We start from the raw sequence: 19,733 nt of genomic DNA, 5'->3' as shown, positions 1-19,733 counted from the left end.
TTTTGACACATCCAAATGGTTTGACACTGCGTCTCTGAGTGCTGCTGTATAGGGAATCGGACCTGTAAGTGGAGTCGCGTCCAGCTTCAGAAAGGCATCTGGGCATTTTCACAGCGAAACAGCAAAGGAGTGCTAGCCACCAGCAATATAAATATATATATATCCTTGTAGTGATCTGCACTCAAAACGTTAGGTGCGGTAGGGGCCTGGCTGCCATACCTGTGTCAAACGACACTGTATGTAGCGAGAAGGAGTTGGAGGCACTCTCAGGACTTGTGAAGTAATGAACACACAGACAAGCAGTCTGGTAGCTATCAGACTGCTTGTCTGTGTGTTCAATACTTCAGAAGTCCTGAGAGTGCCTCCAACTCCTTCTCGATATATATATATATATATATATATAGTAATAGTACCAGAACCTGTTTAATTACTGTAGAACTACACATACCAGCATGCCCTGCCACAGCTTTAGCTTTATCTAATAGCAAAATTGTTGCAGGGCATGCTGAGACTTGTAGTTTAACAGCTGGAGAGCCAAATGTTCGCCATGTCTGCTATAAACTCTAGTTATTACGTTTAACCATTCGCACACAGCCTGTACAGGGCTGGACCTTATAATATAAACCTGGGTTTGACATCACTCCATTACCCTTGTGTGATCATTCTATTGTGGCCTACCTTTGGTGAGTGTGAAAATTAATGTGTTCAAGAAGGTTTACCAGTCAGTCCATTGTATTTAGGTGGCGATTGCAGTGAACCATTACAAGCATACATTTATTGTCCATATGCAACATGTGCGAACCCCTGGCTTAGGGTTATAAATAAGCATTATCCGCCACTATAGTAGAACTGCAAGAATCCAAGAGCTGGGAAGCATGAATCTGGCACCCTGGGTGACATGCCTTGAAAGAATAGTATAAGCTAAAATAATAATTCAGATGGCATAATGTAGGTATTTAACAGTACATGAACATATCTTGTTATACTTGAGGTTTATGTTGGTGTAATGGACAGTAACAGTCCATCCTTTTGTCTTCAGCACTGGTTGTATCAGAAGCAGGTGTGTTGTCAGTGACTGTAGGCTATTGGACGAACAGCTGGAACAGCATATAATATATCTGCATGTCTGAGCACTAATCACCTTTTCATAGAGCTGTCCCATATGATTTATCTAATGTCATTATAACAGAAGAATACAATTCTATAAGAATTATTACAGGATGGTTTTCTGTACATTGTTACACTTTAATGTACCACTACTACTGTTCTCCTACATGGGTCTAGTAAAGATGATCCACTGGAGGTCTATCACATCCAATAGCTACCAGATAAATCAGGGCAAAATAAACTCTTCCCAGAGGGTAAAACACTGCTGTTCTGGATATCTGAGAATGGAGAGGAATCCGATCAGCAGTACTTCTCTAGTTACATATAGAACAATACTTTTATTATCCGACCACAAGAGTACAATTGGAGAAAGAGAGGGGTGGGATAGAGTAGATGGGAGCTCCAAGGAGAACACATGTCTGCCGGTAGTCCTCTGTCACCAACAGAGGACTACCGGCAGACATGTAAAACTACTCCCCATTATCCATCAGAATTCTGACCGTCGGTACCCCGCTGTCAGCATTCTGATTGTGTACACAACCCAATAGGACATTTCATTAGCTAGTATTAAAAGGGACCCAATACTGATCCCTATAGAACTCCACTGACTATGCTAGCTCAGTCTGGGCATGCTGCATTTAGAATTACTCTTACCTTCTATCTTTCAGCCAGTTCAGTTCCTAAGTACAACGGCCTGCTGTTGTACCAAACATTGAACAGTATGAGAAACCTATGCAAAATCCAAATCTATAACATTAAATTGCACTACCGAGATTTTTTTTTTTTAAACTCTAATTGCGCGTTGGTGGAGGCTCTTCCAGATGTGATGTTTCACACATACTGTTTAAACAGGATAGTTTGTCCTGTGTTAGGAAACACACAAAAAGGACACTAATGTTCTGCAGTGCTCAGCTTTAAAAATATTATACAGGTTTGAGTATCCCTTATCCAAATATCTTCTGAAGTCAATCCAATCGGCTTTATTGATTTACTATAATATTTTTATAGCTAAGCGCTGCTGACCATTTGTGTCCTTTTTGTGTGCACTGCCAAGCAACTTATCTTCCCATAAAAAGAAATGATATTTGTTAAGCTTGGCTGGTCCTTCATGAATTTATTTTCTACATAGTGATAACCTAAGAAGCCCTTCAGATGTATGTGACAGGCATCAATCTCACAGGCCTACAATGTTCCCTTTCCATCATTACTGCTGCACTGATGTAGTTATATAATAGTTGTCTGTTAATGACTGTCATCATTGTTAGCTTAGCACAGTGGGGTGGTTGCCATCAGATCCAGGTGTTTCTTACTGTAGGTCTGTTCATTGTATAGGTGCAGCTGCAGTGTATCCTGTGTCATTAACTGGTATGCATGGGCTATTGTTACACAGCCTGCTTCCTGGCATTCATTCCTTATTTGTGAAGGAAAACATTCTTACAATATAATCTCTTTATCTTTACTACATGTTAAAAGTAAAAAAAAAAAATCTAATTACCACACTTTAAACCCTGTTTGTGCCAATAGTACACCCGGGGGTAAGCGAGGGAGGGGCATTATAAAGAGGCAGCATAGTGTGAGCATACTGTACACTGTAAAGAGGCCTACAAACATCTATGAAACAAGCACTCTTAAAAATATATATATTATGAATAAAAGGTCCGATTCAGGATTGCTCGTAGCGATCTGAATTCGGCCCCAGCCCTGATGGTTAGAGGCTTCACCCCAATGTTCTCGTACACATCCCCTCGCACGGTACTGAGGGGATTCGGCAGGGGAGGGGCATCTTAGGCACTCAGTAAACACTGCAATGTTCACAGATTACCGCGCTAAACTGATTTAGGGCTAAAGTCTCTCCTAGCCACAGACCGATACAATTCTCTTTGCACTGCTACTGTTTGATTTTTTTTGTAGACTAAATATTTACTTGATTACAGTCTGTTTAATGTAGTCTGGAATTGGGAAACAGATGCTGTAAACGTTATCACTTAACCTGTCAATTTGTCCTTTTCTCAGGCTCAGAAGAATGAAAGAGAATCCATCAGGAAAAAATTGGCACTTGGGAGTTTTTTTGACGATGGCCCTGGCATCTATACAAGCTGTAGCAAAAGTGGGAAGCCGAGCCTGTCTTCCAGGTATGATCTTACTGGCACAGCACCACCCTGCTATTGTGTGCTCATGTGTATGTATTGCCATGTATGGAAAGCCCTGCTGCTGTTATATCTTTATCAGCACAGTACCATTTATGTGAGGGACTTGGTGAATTATATATAGTATATTTTGTTAAGAATGAACGCATTTATAAAAAGTCCATTTAAAATTTTCTTCAAATTCAGAAGAAAACCGGGAAATTAGTCTGCGCATAGTCTAGGATGGTAAAATAGTGAGGTTTAAGATCCAGCAGAACCATGGATCACTGTGTATAAAGGGGAGCTAGTAATGTATATTTTGAGTAAAGAAGATAGAATAGGATTGTACTACTCTGAAGTGAACGCATTCTACTTCTCATGAGAACATTTTATATTGCTGTTTGCCCTCCTAATTGGATTAAAAAGAAAATCTGGGATTACATAGGCGCTGTGAATTAGAAGTGAGATAATAGGGACTTTCACTCCAGTGGGAGTTTTTATTGTACTAAAGAGTCTCTTAAAAAGGATGTTTGAGCTCCCGTGATCACTATCATACTGTCGTCAGTGGGAGTTTTCCTTTGAATGAGAATATCATAGCAAACTACAGTATACTGTACACGGTTATATTCATTCGATCGCATATAGACTAATCTGTTTCATTAACTTGTAAGTAGCAATAATCAAAACAATCACTGTAATGCATAGCACTGAACTAGAAAAACAAATAGCAGTGCAAACATGTATCCTATATAATAAAAGGCGTTACGCTGCTCCTCACCTCTATGATAGGATTTCAAGTGTTTTGCACACCAGAGGCCACTAGATGGCGCCCAGTGGAGCAATGCAATTCTTGTGCCATTTTGCTGCATACGCTGAGGCTTCTGTGCTTCTTACATTATCTATGCATCAGTCACAAGTCAGTACTAAAATATGGCATATATGTAATGATGACTTATCTCCCATAGATCTGTAGCATGAAGGTAGGAAGATAATGGTTTGGATATTGTAAGCTAGGTATTGTGAGTATAACTAGAAGGTATGAAATCCATAGATCTCTTTCCCTATTTGGGAATGTTGTGGGATTCTCAAAGATTTCCCTTTGTGTGGGGAATCCACAAGGGGGAGCTATCTCTTATCAATAGAGGATGACTCCATATTCTACACAATAATAATACAATAAGCCCCGTACACACAAGCACAGGCTCTACCTCCGATATAATTAATGATATTGGTGGTAAGTCTAGTCAGACTAAGCATACACACTGGGCAATATCATCTGTGACATCACCTTCTCCCGTACGTTGTTGATGACTGCATGTTAGCAGTGAGGACCCGGGTGACATCACTGAACGATATCGTTCAGTATGTATGCGCTATATCGGGGCTTATGTTCTCTGGGTGCAGCACGCATGTACCCTCACACCTGCTACATGTCTCCTGCACCTTCTCAGGCTCTCCGTTAACCTCCAAATAATGAAAACATAAAATGGGTAGCACTGACCATTTCTTCAATTATGAAGTTTTATTAGCACAAAAATGAATGCAATATATGAGCCCCTTAAATGTCTACGTGCAGTTATTGGTACTGGTTTCCAACCACTGTACACTAATGGTAAGTTCCATTTAATCGCAGACCATAGGGAGTGTGAGAATCAATAGCGAGTATCACAGTTTATGTAAACACTTGCCATTTCCTTTTTTGGGTGGGTTTCCTTTGTCTGAGTTAATAACATATAATAAGGAATGCTCTTTTTTAGGGCCAGTCTGTGATAGTGATGTTCAGCCCTTGTGTGTGGCATGCTACTAGCTGTGTTGCAGTTAGCTACTGCCTGACGTTAATGTGCAGAAAAATGACTTAGGAGATTACAATTTCTCACTTAACACTTGCTTAGACTGTATTTATTGCTGTTTTGTGCTGCAAGTTATGAGCCACAAGTGTTGTGCAGTGTTATGAGCTTATTTTATTGTGAGATTATAGCCCGCTGCAAAACTTGTACTGTATTTCTGTTGGTCTAAAGGCCCCCCATACACTAGTCTAACTGGCAAGTCGGACTCAATTTCCCCTGAGCTCCCCGGGAGAGCTCACTTACGATTTGGCACTTGATTTTTGCATGCGATTTAACGCATGTAAAGACTCCCAGAGAGCTGCGGGGGCAGGAGATTTCACACAAAAAAATAGGTGGGTGGCAGCGGCGGGTACTGGGCAGCATGGTCACCCCCACCAAGGGGCGCTCAGCACATCCTGGTATTCACTGCTGCCCGGGTTCCGTCTATACCCAGCACCATGCTCTTGGCCCGGTCCTGGTTCCCAAAATACAGGGGACAAAAGGAGTAGGGGTCCCCCATATTTCAGAACCAGCACCAGGCTTAAACAGCCAGCGGTGTCATGACACTTTTTACATGAGGTTCCCATAGCATGATCACCCTGGCTGGTCAGCTCGGGTCCCTGGCAGTGGCGGGCACCCACTTTAAAAAAAGGGGTCCCTCCATGGGAACCCCAGCCCGGGTTGAAGCCCGGGGCTGTCTCCACCACCCCTGGGCTGTGGGTGGCGGGCCGATGGCATAAAAGTATAAAATTTGCCCAAATTGCCTTAACCCACAGGGCTGGCCACTAAACATCCCTCTAGTTGCTGTAGAACAATGCACCTCAGCACACCTGCCACAGTTTTGCTTTTTGGCCGTTCTAAAACGGTTTCATAGCATGCTGGGATGTGTACTCCATTAGCAGCTGGAGGGCCACTTATAGCCCACTCCTGCACATGTTGATATGTTTGCAGTAGGTTGGGAAGGAGAGTATTGCATACAATACATACAGTATGTAGAGGGAGAAAATAAACATAGTTTTCTTTGTTACATTAGATTTTTTTACTTATTGGGTTACAGCCCTGTGGGGCATCATGCACTTTTGTGTGAATTCCATACGCCATAAAGTGCGGCTGCTGACGTGATGTTTCGTGCCAGAGAAATTATCGCATTTAATAGGATCGACCCCAATGTGTGTGTGTGTGTGTGTGTGTCAGTCCAGTGATTTTATTGTGATTCTGTCTTTTTTTCTTTTTCTTTTTTATGATTGTTATGGACTGTAACCCATGTGTTTACATTTTGTTATGTTGACAATTAATTGATGTTCTTGTCACGTGTGAAAGTATCATTAAACAATGTATTTTTTAACACTTACTTGTACTGTAGTAGTGCCTCTAAAAATACATTTTCCATTTTCATTTTCCAGGCTCCAAAGTGGGATGAACTTGCAAATCTGTTTTGTAAATGACAGTGGGAGTGATAAGGACAGCGATGCTGATGACAGCAAAACAGAAACTAGTCTGGATACTCCATTATCTCCAATGGTGAGTTGGAGATAATCTGCTTTTCTTAAACTGTGATTTACATTCAATTTCAAGCATTTTCTGAGCAATTTAGTAAAATCGTTTAGAAAATGCCTAAAAGTCGGCCTGTGTGTAGGGCCCATTACAGAGAACTATCACCTCTTCTGTACGTGTCATTTTTGGGAGATCTGTAGTTCTTATGTAATCTGTTTACATCTACTTCATTTACCATTATTATGAAGAGTCTTTTTGGTACTTTTGCTATTCAAGAAAAGGCTTAAGATGCCCACACACGTTTTTTTTTTTTGCAGATTGGCCGATTTCCGATAAATCGGTCGGATGTGTGCTCCTGTCGATTTTTTTTTTTGCTAAATCTTCTGATCTTACATTCTGCATGAAAGATCAGAAGATTTAACAAAAGATCCATAGGAACGCACATGGGATCTTAAGGCCCCCATACACTAGCCGATTTTGGTCAGATTTCGGCCAGATCAGTCGGATCTGGCCGAAATCGGACCAAAATCGGCTAGTTTTGATGTCCCCTCAGTTTTGATGCGCGGTCCCGTGCGCATCGGATCTGCGTCGGGTGGTCGGACCTGCTGCACGTCCGACCACCCGACTTGGGACCTAGTGGGGCGGCGCGGCTGTGGAGGGGGCTGGGGATGCTGCGGGGGACACAGGCGGCATAGAGCCGGGCAGGGGGAGCCGGGAGCTGTCAGTTCTGAATAAAAAAAAAAGCCCATACAATGAATGGGCGGCCTGTGATTGGCTGAGCGCTTTCTCAGCCAGTCAGCAATTGGCTGAGAGAGCGCTCAGCCAATCACAGGCTGCCCATTCATTGTATAGGCTTTTTTTTCTAGCACTGACAGCTCCCGGCTCCCTCTGCCCGGCTCTATGCCGCCTGTGTCCCCCGCAGCGTCCCCAGCCCCCCCCTTCTCCCACCAGCAGCCCTGCTCTGTAGCCCCCCCCCCCCCCCCTGCTCCCCGGGTTTTTTACATGTGATAAATCGAGACGATTTATCACATGTAAAAAATGGCACATCAAGTGCCAATCTAATCAAGCCGGGGAAGCTCAGGGGGAAGTCGGGGGCGACTTGTCCTAAGGAAAAGTCGCCCTAGTGTATGGGGGCCTTTAACTGAAATCTTTGATAAAGATGTGCGCTTACCTGAAATCTTTTGTCTAGTGTGTGGGCACCTTTAGATTACAATCTGCACAAAGACCAGAGTAGTTAATCAGTCATTTGTTGTTTTTGTTCTGACTTTGTTTCATTACATAGTAGATTTACGAAGTTGCAGGTTTTCTTTGGCCATTGGATTTAAAACCGTAATAGAAGTAAATTCTAAATAGGGCTGGAAAACACTGTTACGTAGCATTTTGTAGTAGGCGTATGTTCACACACAGCATATAAGCATACCAAATACCATTTTAATCAGCAAGGTCTGCTTGTGTATCTTATTTGCATAGAGATGCAAATGATGCATTTTTTTTGACAAAACAATGTCTGAAAGTTGCATGGGAACTGACGGCTCACTCACACTAGGCATCTTGTAGTGCATGGCATATTGAGGCTAGATGTAGGAGGACACATCTGTATATTGGACTATGGCTATGCCACAATCATTGCGCACAGCACAGTGATGTCATTGCAGTCTGCCCACCACTCATACAGAAAGCATTCTGAAAAGATACACAGCCAGAGAGCTATAACTGGGGTTCACATCATTTGTTAGGCCAAAACAATAAAATAATAAGCACTCATTCTTGGGCAAATATTTGCTTTAATACAGCTTTATATTTATCTTTAATCAGCCTTTCATGACTAATATTCAAATAGATAATGAATTATTCCCATTTTCACCTAATTAGAAACTGCGTGTTGCATTGTTTGTGTCACACATGTGTGAATATTGTCTGTGTTATTATATAGAGCAAACAGAGCTCTTCCTACTCAGACCGGGACACCACTGAGGAGGAGTCCGAAGCATTTGAAGACATGGATTTTATCTCCAGACAGAAGAAACTGCAGGCCGAAGCGAAGATGGCTCTGGCTATGGTGAAGCCCATGGCCAAGATGCAGGTGGAAGTGGAAAAGCAAAACAGGAAGAAATCTCCTGTTGCAGATCTTGTAAGTGAGATCTAGAACATTTACATTTGACGCTTGTATCCCACTAATAGCCATATGAGCCTGTCGCCGGCCTTCTGCAGGGCCTGGTCAATGTATTTTAGAGTATTCAAGCCTTGTAATTAATTGTATAAATTGTAATGTCAATGCACACAGACCTAAGGAGTTGCTTGTCGTACAGTAAAACACTACAGGATAACCAGTTACCCTTTACATACATTCACAGTTCCTCTATAAAAATGTGCTGTCGTACAGGGGAAGCTGCCATTTTACCGAATTATTATTATTATTATTATTATTATTATTATTATTATAATTATTATTAACAGAAGCTGTGGCTTAAAGCCCTGTACAGACTAGAAGAGTTTTTTAAAAGATGCCAAAAAAAGTTGGTTGACCCCCGCAATTTCTGAAACCAGCACCAGGCTCAAGGGCCGGTCCTAGTTCCCAAAATATGGGGGGACAAAATGACTAGGAGTCCCCTGTATTTTGAGAACCAGCACCTGGCCCAAATAACCAGCAGGCTGATGCCACAGCCGGGGGAGACTTTTTATGCAAATTCCCCTGGCCAGAGCATTGACCCCTGACAACCCCCCCCCCAATGAAGGGGTCCCCCTCTTCAGGATACCCCCTGGACGTGCTGAAGCCTGGGGCTGTCCCCGGGCCCCAGGGCAGTGGGCACCGGGCTGATGAAGAGTTAAAAAATAGAACAAACTATTGTGTAATGTTGTGGAACTGCAAGTCCCAGCAAGCCTGCACTGCATGCAGGGACTTGAAGAACCACAAGTACCAGCATACTGGACAATAGCAGACCCTCTAGTACTTGTAGTTCTACAACATTACAAATAGTGAAATATAAACAGAAAAAAGTTTATTTCATACTACAATGGGGGGGTATTCAATGCCGTGGGCGAGCGGCGACAGCGAGCAGGGCTTCCTGCTAGCTGTCACCACTCACCCTGTAAGTATACAACTCACCCCCCTCATACGCCAATTCCCCCTCACTCCGTTTTTTGAGCGATGGGGAATACAGCGGGTTCGCTGCATTAGCCGCGGGTCTCGCTGTTTGGGGGAATCAGGATTCCCCCAGAACGTTAAATAGGGTGAGCGGCTGGCTTAGGGGGTTAAACAGCTAGGATCGCTGGTTTTCTGTGATCCTCGCTGTTTAACCCCCTCGCCAGCCGCTCGCCGCAGCATTGAATACTACCCATAGGGTCCACCGCAAGTCGGTCCTCTTCTCCAGTAGCATCCGTTTGAGACCTGTGGAAGGAAATTATACTCACCAAGCCATCAGGCAAAGGTCCCGTCCTCTTCTTAGCCATACGCACCCGTATAGCTAAGACCTTCCTCATCTGAACATGCAGGATGAGGGAGGGGGTTGTTAAAGATGCGCAGAAGCCCTTTCTGCGAGATATCGCCTAGTGTGCGTGGGGCTTCATTGTATGTATACGATTTATAATTACTATCCAAAAACCTGCTTTTACAGAAGAGTCACATGCTTATCATTTCTCACTGTACAGAATATTTCTGTCAGCGAGGTGATACTGAAGCTCTTAAGAGCACCTGAGGCATTATCACAGTGTATGTGAGTGATTTATTCTGTAACATTGCAGTTATAATAGAACATGCAGCTTACGTACCAAAAACCAGGATTTTATGTTCTTTCTTTTTTTCTACATGTTACTATGACAACTTTTACAATTAGGGGTGGAATTCAAGTGTGTGTGTGTATGTGTGTGTGTGTGTGTGGGGGGTGTTTGCGGTGGTGATAGCAAAAACACATATGTCCGGGAACTTGATCCTGTTTTTTTTTTATACACTCCCAAAAACAGTTTAAAAAATACAGTAAAGTCCCGGTTTTACCACAAAACAATTGAATACGAATCTCCACCACCTCCCCCATAAACTTTTTATTTCCCTAAATGTGGTTTTTAGTCACCCTCTAGGCCAGTGGTAGCCAACCCTGGCCCTCGAGAGCTTCCAACAGTTCACATTTTCCAGACAACCTAGCTGCTGCACAGCTGCATTCATTAATCACTGACACATTTTAAAAGATCCACAGATGGAGCTAATTAGCTCACTTGTGATTCTGTGAGGAGACCTGCAAAACATGCACTGCTGGTAGCTCTCGAGGACTAGGGTTGGCTACCCCAGCTCTAGGCAATGTTCTAATTCCGTCATACACTTCATTTGAATTTGCACAACTATAACTATTACAGTTATTTATCTTTTTAACTCCCTTTGCCAAATATCTTGTCATAAAGCTATGTATAGTACTGCAAGGGAAAGCTTTTCCATAGACTATCTGTGGCATTAAATCTGCATGGCCATGGTGTGTACAGCTACTAGTACACATCTCCTGAGCCCTGCACAGGAGGAGAGTGTGCAGGAACATGGAGTAAAGAAGCACGTGACGGCAGTACTGGTAGCATCCTACGTTATTATAATAACACCTGGTGGTGGCTCTCATGCCAGTGGAGTAGGTGTGCAGACCTGCTCCTATTTAATGTACTATACAAGGGTTAGTATGCATTTTTTTTTTACTGACCTGCATAAAAACCTTAATAGCAACCACTAAAGCTTGCCATACAGTTACCCAGTTTGGCAGATCAGGCAGAAAAATCGAGGGAAAAGTCGCAAAATCACATGTGTTTGATATCTGCTCTAATCCGATACATGGTCCTGTGCACGCTGCTCCTCGCTGCAGATGTAAGAGCTTCCTAATCTGTAAGGACTTGAGAAGTGCGATGCCAAACCTCTGGCATAACACTAACCTTTCTAGTGCCCACATTTCTGTGAGAATCCGCTAAAAATGCCAGCGTCGCTCACATTTGTTATACAAATTCAAATAAAAAAATGTTTTACAAAGATTATATTTCCTATATACAGGGCTATTTTTGTGCAGGCTCCAGCAGGAACTGAGGGCCTTATTCTAGTTCACTCTTTCAGACAAAATATTTCTTAGATGGACAAAACCATGTGCACTGCAGGTGATGCAGGTGTTACTTGTGCAGAGATAATTAGATTTGGGTGGGGTTTTACACCTGCCTCACCTGCAGTGCACATGGTTTTGTCCATCTAAGAAATATTTTGTCAGAAAGAGTGAACTAGAATAAGGGCCTCAGTTCCTGCTGGAGCCTGCACAAAAATAGCCCTATATATATATATATATATATATATATATATATATATATATATATATATATATATAAATAAACGTAAACATTACAGGTCATAATGGTGAATAAATATGTTTGCTTGGCAATTTTCTCACCAATTTTGACAAATTCACTTGGCACTCAAAGGGTTAAATTGGGTCTGATCAAAAAATCGACTGCTACAGGATGTGTCCAGCCTATTGCACGAACATTAAACTAATGTATGATCTTGTACCCCAGAGCTGCACTATAAACATCTCATCAAACGCCCTTGCATTTTATAACATTCATAATCCATGTAGTCACCTGGCAGACATGCATTTTGCAGATTTAATGTCTGTTTTTATAGTTAATAAGGGATTTTTAGAACAGAAACTGATACAAGTGCTCTGTGCTTTTGCTGCCATCTACTGGCTGAGATTCTCAGTGCTTGTAGCCTCTACTAATAATAACCTCTTCTTTGTAGTTGCCACACATGCCTCACATTAGTGAATGCTTAATGAAGAGGAGCTTAAAGCCTACTGATCTGAGGGATATGACGATTGGACAGTTACAGGTGATAGTGAATGATCTTCACTCTCAAATTGAAAGTAAGTTGGTTTTCTTTACAGTTTATGTATATGTAAAACTGTACCTACAGTATGTGTCTGTCATGGTTGCCTACCTGACCCTCCTTCAGGGAGAAAATACTCTGTTCCTGGACTTATTCATATTTGAATATTAGTGCAAAGCGAGGCTGCTGAGCCGGTGGGAGGGTAGCAGGGGATTCTTGGCAACTTTTAGCCTGGGGGGCAAAGGTAATCCAGTGGCCCAGCCTTTTTACCAGCACCCCATGTATATAACCTTGCTGTCTCATTGAGTCCTACCTTAATATACATCTGATTTCCACTCCGTAATGTCGACAGAGACACTCCAACGTTCAAATTCCCGTTGGATTCCAAGTATTTTAATTGTAATTCTATCTATCACCTCTTATAACCATAACACTAACATACCCCCACCCCCTAACATTCCCCTAGTGCCTACCTAACCTTAAGGCCCCCATACACTTATGCGACTTCTCCATAACTTCCCCTCTGCCTTGCTTGTTCAGTATCCCCTCAAGCACTCCCTCTCCGCGTTGCTCCTTCATTACTGCCCTTCAGCAACTCCCCTGCTCCTCCAGCACTACCCCTCCTTCATTACCACCCCTCCAGCAATTCCCCTCCACCTGCTTCTTCAGTACCCCCCTCCAGCACTTTCCCTCCCCCTGCTCTTTCAGTACCCTCCTCCAGCACTTCCTATCCTCCTTCATTACCCCCTCTCCAGCACTCCCCCTCCCACTTCAGTACCCCCCTTCAGCACTTCCCCAACCCACAGTATTTCTTTTGAGCACTTCCCCCCCCCCCCCCCTGCTCCTTCATTAACCCCCCTCCTGCACTTATCCTCCACCTGCTTCTTCATGTACCGGCCCGGGTGGCAAGTGGCACCCTGCCCAGCACGCCACTGGAGGGGAGGTACTAATTACACAGGCCTGACTTGTTGGAGGGCACAGTCCCCTCATGCATACTAGTCACATCACATTGCAACTAAAGATGCATTTTGGTCAAAAAAAAGATGCCCACTGTTCTAAAGGTGCCCACACACTAGAAAGATCTGCGATCTTAAGATGTGCGCATATATTAGCCTTCAAATCTTTTGTCCGATCTGGACAAAAGATTTCAGGCAAGCGCACATCTTTACCAAAGATTTTTCTTAAGATCCCATGTGCGTTCCTATGGATCTTTTGTGCAGCACGTAAGATAAGAAGATTTAGCAAAAGATCCACGGGAGCGAGCATCGGCCAATTTTCGACCGATTTTTGACCGATTATTGGTAAAAATCGGCCCAAAAATCGTTCTAGTGTGTCGGCACCTTAAGAGTTGCATGGGACCTGGCAGCTCAGTAACTCCAGGCATCTCCCGCAGCATGGTGTATTGACGCTAGATGTACAATCAGCTTCCTGTACACTGAAATCCACAATCAGCCTGATGGGAAGTTGAACACTTTAATTTGTTGCTATAGGACAACATAACATTAGACCAATCAAACTGTTATTTGTTTGCTGTTATATAAAACATTCATTCTGACTATTTTCCAGGCTTGAATGAAGAGTTGGTTCAACTCCTTCTTATCCGAGATGAATTGCACATGGAACAAGATGCAATGCTTGTAGATATTGAAGACTTAACTAGGTAAATTGATAATGTGCTGTTTGTGTGTCATATCGCCAGGTGCATCCATAGAGAAGGGAACGTCACTCACCAGCCATAAGTTTACGCAGGATGAATTAAATACAAATCCCCGTTCCTGCAACCAGGTGATCAGCACCTGACTGTGGGGAGACAGGAAGTCACCAGAATTCTTTTCTCGTCCCTATGTACGCCATCTACCATTATGTCCTTAATTATTCACACAATATATCAGCAGTGATCCCCAAACATTATACTGAAGTTGTGACTGCAGAATATACAGTAAAAGAGCACTTTGCCATGCCATACACAACTTGCCTGCACTGTGACCCTATGCAGAGCCATGACTGATAACCGCTCCCATGCTTCTCCTGCACTCAAGCTTTCAGCACTGTTATGTGCCTTAAGTGTAACATATTAATGGGCGGCATTCAGGTTCTTGTCCTAGAAGTAACTACATACCTCCCAACAGTCCCGATTTCAACGGGACAGTCCCGATTATCAGGGCCTGTCCCGCTGTCCCTCCCGCGGCCAGCAGTGTCCCACGGGGAGGGGGGGCTGTTGGGATTCCCCCCTGTCGGCTGCTAAGCAGCGGGGAATAAACGCTGTGCGCATGCGCACAGCGTCTATTCCCGTAGCCAGGGGGCTGGGGGCATGGCTAGAGGCTCACAGAGCCTCTGGGTCATGCCCCCATATCAGCAAAATGGGGGCGTGGCCTCGCAGGAGAGCCGCGAGTATAGGCCACTCCCCTGAAATTTACGACGCGCCTAAGGCGCGCAGCAGCTGCGTCCCGCGTCCGTCTCCTCCAAAGTAGGGAGGTATGCATTCCTGTAGTTTGGTGTAAGAGAAAAAAACAGTCAGTCTTATGACAGTAATTGAGAATGAGTAAAGCAGGTTGCAAGCTTTCCATTATATCCTGCCGCTCCTTGCCCAGGCCAGGCCAGAAAGATACAAAACATGTGACTGTTCTGTCCAAAAAAATACTTTTCAAGACTTTAGAAATTGTTGTATGATACTGCCATCTGCTGGTTATAGCAGTGACATGTTTTATGCTAAATTTTAAATTAGTCATTGACAATTAAGGGCAGTTACAAATGTCACAGAGAATAGAGTGTGGCCCTTGGAAAATGGTCTTGGGGGGGGGGCGTTTATTTTATAAACTTTACAATGAAATTTATTGTGAAATCATTCCAATCGTTTTTATATGTTTAGATTTTAATGGTATCCATCCAAGGATATTAGCGCTGCCAATGGGTCAGTGACATTTGTCATTTGTGGCATGCTACATAATCATAACTTTGTAATCTTACTTCAGGATTGTTACTGAGAATTTGCTTTTATTATTCATTAATTAAAATACTCAGTTATGTTATGTACTGTAACTCTGGGTATGCAATTGCCAGTGTTGGGCTTCTGTCTAAGCAGAGATACACATTTGACCAGTGAATATGCCATGTGTGTACTATCATACCTGGAACACAGTGATGGTAGTGTGAAATATCTTTCAGTGTACAGCATTTACGATATAGGTAGCTCCCTGAGTAATGCAGAAGCATGTTATTACACATTGCATGTTATCTGGAATATTCATAACTAAGGAGCGCCACAGTAACCTGTAAGGTGAACAGTATATAAATATTTTACAGAGGTACAATAAAGTGGCGGCTAGAGCACATGTGCCATATTGTTTCTTGTCACTATGTGGATCTAAACACTAAGATTGTGGCATTTATTGGGGTGCAATAGGAGTAACCCCCTTCAGATCTGTTAAAAACACACAGCACTAGCTAAAGTGTACATGATAACAATATCTAAACTGTGTAGTTGTCAAACAGATAACCTATGATTAAAAAAAATTGTGAAAAGAGGATATTTGTGCAGTGATTAGGAACTGGTTACTCCATCCAGCAGCAGTATTGCAGATAAACTGCTAAGCTAAGAACAGAAGAACTCAGATAAAATGATGGATACTGTAGCTCCAAAAATCACAAACAAAGTTCAGTCTGTGGAACTAAGCTGGTCATTCTGACTTGATTGCTGTACTGCTAATTTGCAGCTTCCTGCAACCAGGTAATTTCCAACCACCCAGAGAGAAATCCCACCCTGTGCAAGTCTGCGAATGGCTTACAAAAATTACTCCTATCGGCGATTAGCCACAAATCCATGCGCAAAATGCTCACCATCAAATGATTTTTCCACTGCTTGGAGTCTGGGCACAGCCCAGGATCTACCTGGCGTCTGCGATAGAAACAGACACAACGACTTTCCTTCAAATGCCTGGCCATGCCTGCTTTATTTCCTTCATGCCATTGGTGGCCACTGGGACAGTGGGAAGGGGGCGGAGCCATGGCGACAGGCACCAAGTAGCTAACACTTTAGTGGTGCAGCCCAGGCCCCTCCTTCCCCACACTCCATCCTAGGTCAGTTTTTTTCTTGGTGCCTAGGAGCACAGGCACGTTTTTAGTAGCTGCTGCAGGTTTCTGCAGCGTTTTTTAAAAAAAAAGTTTTTTTTTGTTTTTTTTTACACTTGCGGTGAGCAAGCCGGGTGGACCACCCAGGCTGCTCACCTGCTCCGGAGCCAGCTCGTCGTGAACTGCCACGGACCTGCAGGCTGGGTCCCAGCACAGAGGGACCGTGCGCCACGGAGCAGGTAAGCCGCACTTCCCCCCCTCCCTCCCCACAGCACGCAGCGGTATCGCGGCTGGGGGAGACGCGAGACAGAGACGCTTCCCGATGGAAGCTTGACTCTGTCCCGCAACGGTGACCGCGAGACGCTCTGTCTCGCAGCGGCGTCTGGATGATGCCGGAGGGAGGGAACCCAGCGCACGTAGCCGCCGGGGGTGGTTGCGCTCCCGGCGGTTTCCTGGCGGTGACACTCGTTCCCCACAGGGGAAACCGAGGCCACTAGACCACCAGGGCTATTGTTGTAGCGGTGGGGGCCGCCATATTTTTTCTCAGCCCTGGCAAGGTTCCAGGAGGGGGGGAGGTCCCTCACCTCCTCCCCGCCCAATCCCCGGCAGGGAGCCTCTATATGAGTTCCCGCCGGGGACTGCCAGCGTCCTGTCTTAATGGAGGCTTGACTCTGTCACGCATCGGTGCAGAGGAGCAGCAGGAAGCAGCTTTTGTGTGTGGACACTGTGGCACCCTTCCTTCCCCGGTCTTCAGACGGGTCAGGTTGTACTGCATTGACACTGCACCCTTGAGGTGTTCAGTGCTGTGTTTCACACCCCTCTCTATATAGGGGTTTTCTGTGCAAATCTTTCTATTCACTCTGTCTCTTGTATTGTAGTGGGATAGAGCATAGCCATGACTTCTAAGTCAGGCTCAAAGTCCGCAGGACCCTCGCGGTCAGGGGACGCTCCTGCCCTGAGGGCCTTTAAGTGTGTTAGGTGCAAGGAGAATTTTTCTTCCACCTCGACAGACCATGGGGGTGTGTGTACACTCTGTAATGGTGGGGACTCTGTGGATTCGGCCCCGTCACAGGCATCCCATTCCGGGGAACCGGGTTGGGCGCAGGCCCTGACGGCAGCCATGAGGGACCTTGCTGGACAGCTAGCCGCTTCCCGTTCACACCCTCAGCCCCCACCAGTGTTGAGTCAGCCTTCACAGGCGACTCTTCCACCAGCTCAACCGGCTCCGCTCACGCAGTCCCAGCCTCAGTTGCTGACGCTGGCGCCTGAGCCAGTTTAGGTACAGGGCCTTTCTTCCTCAGTGCAGGGACTGGTTCAGGTTTCTTCCTCTCTACAGAACCTGCTGGGTGCCGCTAGCAAGCGCAAGAACCCCAGAGCCCGCACCCAGAGAGCTGACTCTACGGGGACGGATACTTCAGGGGACGACCAGGCGGACACAGATGACCCTGTTGACCCGGATGACCCGGACGACCCTGACGAGGAGGCTACATCCCAGGATGAGGTTATGACTCAGTCCAGGGTAGATGCGCTGGTGAAGGCGGTCCGCTCTTGCTTAAACATACAGGAGCCAGACCAACCCCCTGCGGAGGAGGCACCCTCTTTTAAGCGCAAGAAGAAGGATCTGGCTGTTTTCCCATCTTCAACGCAGCTGGAGGGAGACCTGGCAAAGGCCTGGTCTGCTCCTAATAAGAAATTTACAATTTCTAAAAGGATGGTTTCTTCTTATCCCTTTCCGGCGGACGGGCGCATGAAATGGGAACGCCCGCCTCAGGTGGATTCCCACATAGCCCGGCTGGTAAAGGCTACTACCTTGCCTATTCCCACTGTGGCGGCTCTAAAGGACCCCACGGATAGAAAGATGGAACATGTCTTTAAATCTATCTTTACTCATGCGGGTACGCTTTATAGGCCAGCTTTGGCCTCGGCCTGGGTGGCTAGGGCGGTAGGCAAATGGGCAGATATGTTGACGGAGAACATTACGTCAGGCATACGCAGGTCGGAGCTGCTTTCTCTGGTGGACCATATCAGAGAAGCCTCCATGTACTTGGGCGAGGCGGCCCTGGACACGGCTACGTTAGCCTCTAGGATCTCGGCGTCTTCGGTTGCAGCCAGAAGAGCCTTGTGGCTCCGCACTTGGAATGCGGATGCAGAGTCCAAAAAGGCCCTGGAGGCCCTTCCTTTTGTGGGCGATATGCTTTTCGGTCCGGAGCTGGACAAGATTGTGACTACGGTAGCCACTTCCAAGACAGCCTTCCTCCCGTCGGCACCTCTAAGCCGAAGCAGTCCTTTCGTTCCTTTCGGCCGCAGGGAAAGCCGAGGGGACAATCTTCAACAAGAAGCCGTCCTCCCAGGAGGGAGTCGTTTGGTAGGAGCAGACAGTCCCAGTCTGGCAAACGTCAGCCTCCTAAGGCCCCGGAGAAGGCCTCCCAATGACTCGGGGACCCCTCAGGTCGACTCCCTGCCGGTAGGGGCTCGCCTCCTCCATTTTGCCAACAGGTGGAGGGAGACGACAGCGAACAATTGGATTTTGAGTATAGTGTCGGAAGGATACTATCTCTCCTTCAACAGGCGTCCGCCGACCCGATTCTTTATCACGGGGCGCCCGGCCTGTCCTCTGAAGGCGGAGGCTCTCAACGCCTCCGTTCAGACTCTTCTCCAGTCTCAGGTGATAGAAGTGGTTCCTCCTCAGCAGAGGGGCCACGGCTATTACTCCAATTTATTCCTGATCGGGAAGCCGGATGGTTCATTCCGACCAATCCTGAATCTCAAGGATCTCAATTGTTACTTGAACATTCCGTGGTTTCGCATGGAGTCCCTCCGGTCCATTATACAGGCAATGGAGCCGGGGGATTTCATGGTATCTCTGGACATCAGAGATGCATACCTGCATGTTCCGATACATCCGGATCACCGCAAGTACCTCCGGTTTGCAACCAAGGATCTTCATGTCCAATTTCGGGCTCTACCCTTCGGAATCTCTACAGCACCAAGAGTCTTTACGAAGGTGATGGGAGTTATGGCAGCCTTCCTTCACCTCCAGGGAGTGCGGATTCTGCCTTATCTGGACGACCTTCTGATTCTGGGACAGTCCAGAGAACTACTGCTGCAACATCTAGGCATTACGCTGGACCTGCTCCAGGCTCACGGTTGGCTAGTGAACTGGCGCAAGTCCAGCCTGGAACCCTCCCAGGAGATGATACATCTGGGAGCGCGTCTGGATTCCCAGGCCCAGAGGGTCTATCTTCCAGACAAGAAGCGGCTGGCTTTGCAGGC

The 19,733-nt window shown here is 45.5% G+C and overlaps 1 protein-coding gene across 5 annotated transcripts in view; it reads left to right on the top strand.

Annotated features, from left to right (window-relative positions):
• SCHIP1 (schwannomin interacting protein 1) overlaps positions 1 to 19,733 on the top strand; it is a 400,884-nt gene that overhangs the window by 369,862 nt on the left and 11,289 nt on the right. For all 5 annotated transcript variants that reach the window (XM_083177853.1, XM_083177856.1, XM_083177854.1 and 2 more), the window contains 5 exons: positions 3,121 to 3,239; positions 6,463 to 6,580; positions 8,487 to 8,684; positions 12,306 to 12,429; positions 13,959 to 14,052. In XM_083177853.1, coding sequence (XP_083033979.1) covers positions 3,121 to 3,239; positions 6,463 to 6,580; positions 8,487 to 8,684; positions 12,306 to 12,429; positions 13,959 to 14,052 — 653 coding nt within the window. The remainder of the gene's footprint in view (positions 1 to 3,120; positions 3,240 to 6,462; positions 6,581 to 8,486; positions 8,685 to 12,305; positions 12,430 to 13,958; positions 14,053 to 19,733) is intronic.

Source organism: Crinia signifera, chromosome 3 (genome assembly GCF_055691185.1).
Source record: "Crinia signifera chromosome 3, ASM5569118v1, whole genome shotgun sequence".
NCBI classification, from domain to species: Eukaryota; Metazoa; Chordata; class Amphibia; order Anura; family Myobatrachidae; genus Crinia; species Crinia signifera.
Note: the sequence above shows the minus strand (reverse complement) of the source record. Positions and strands in the feature narration are given on the sequence as shown.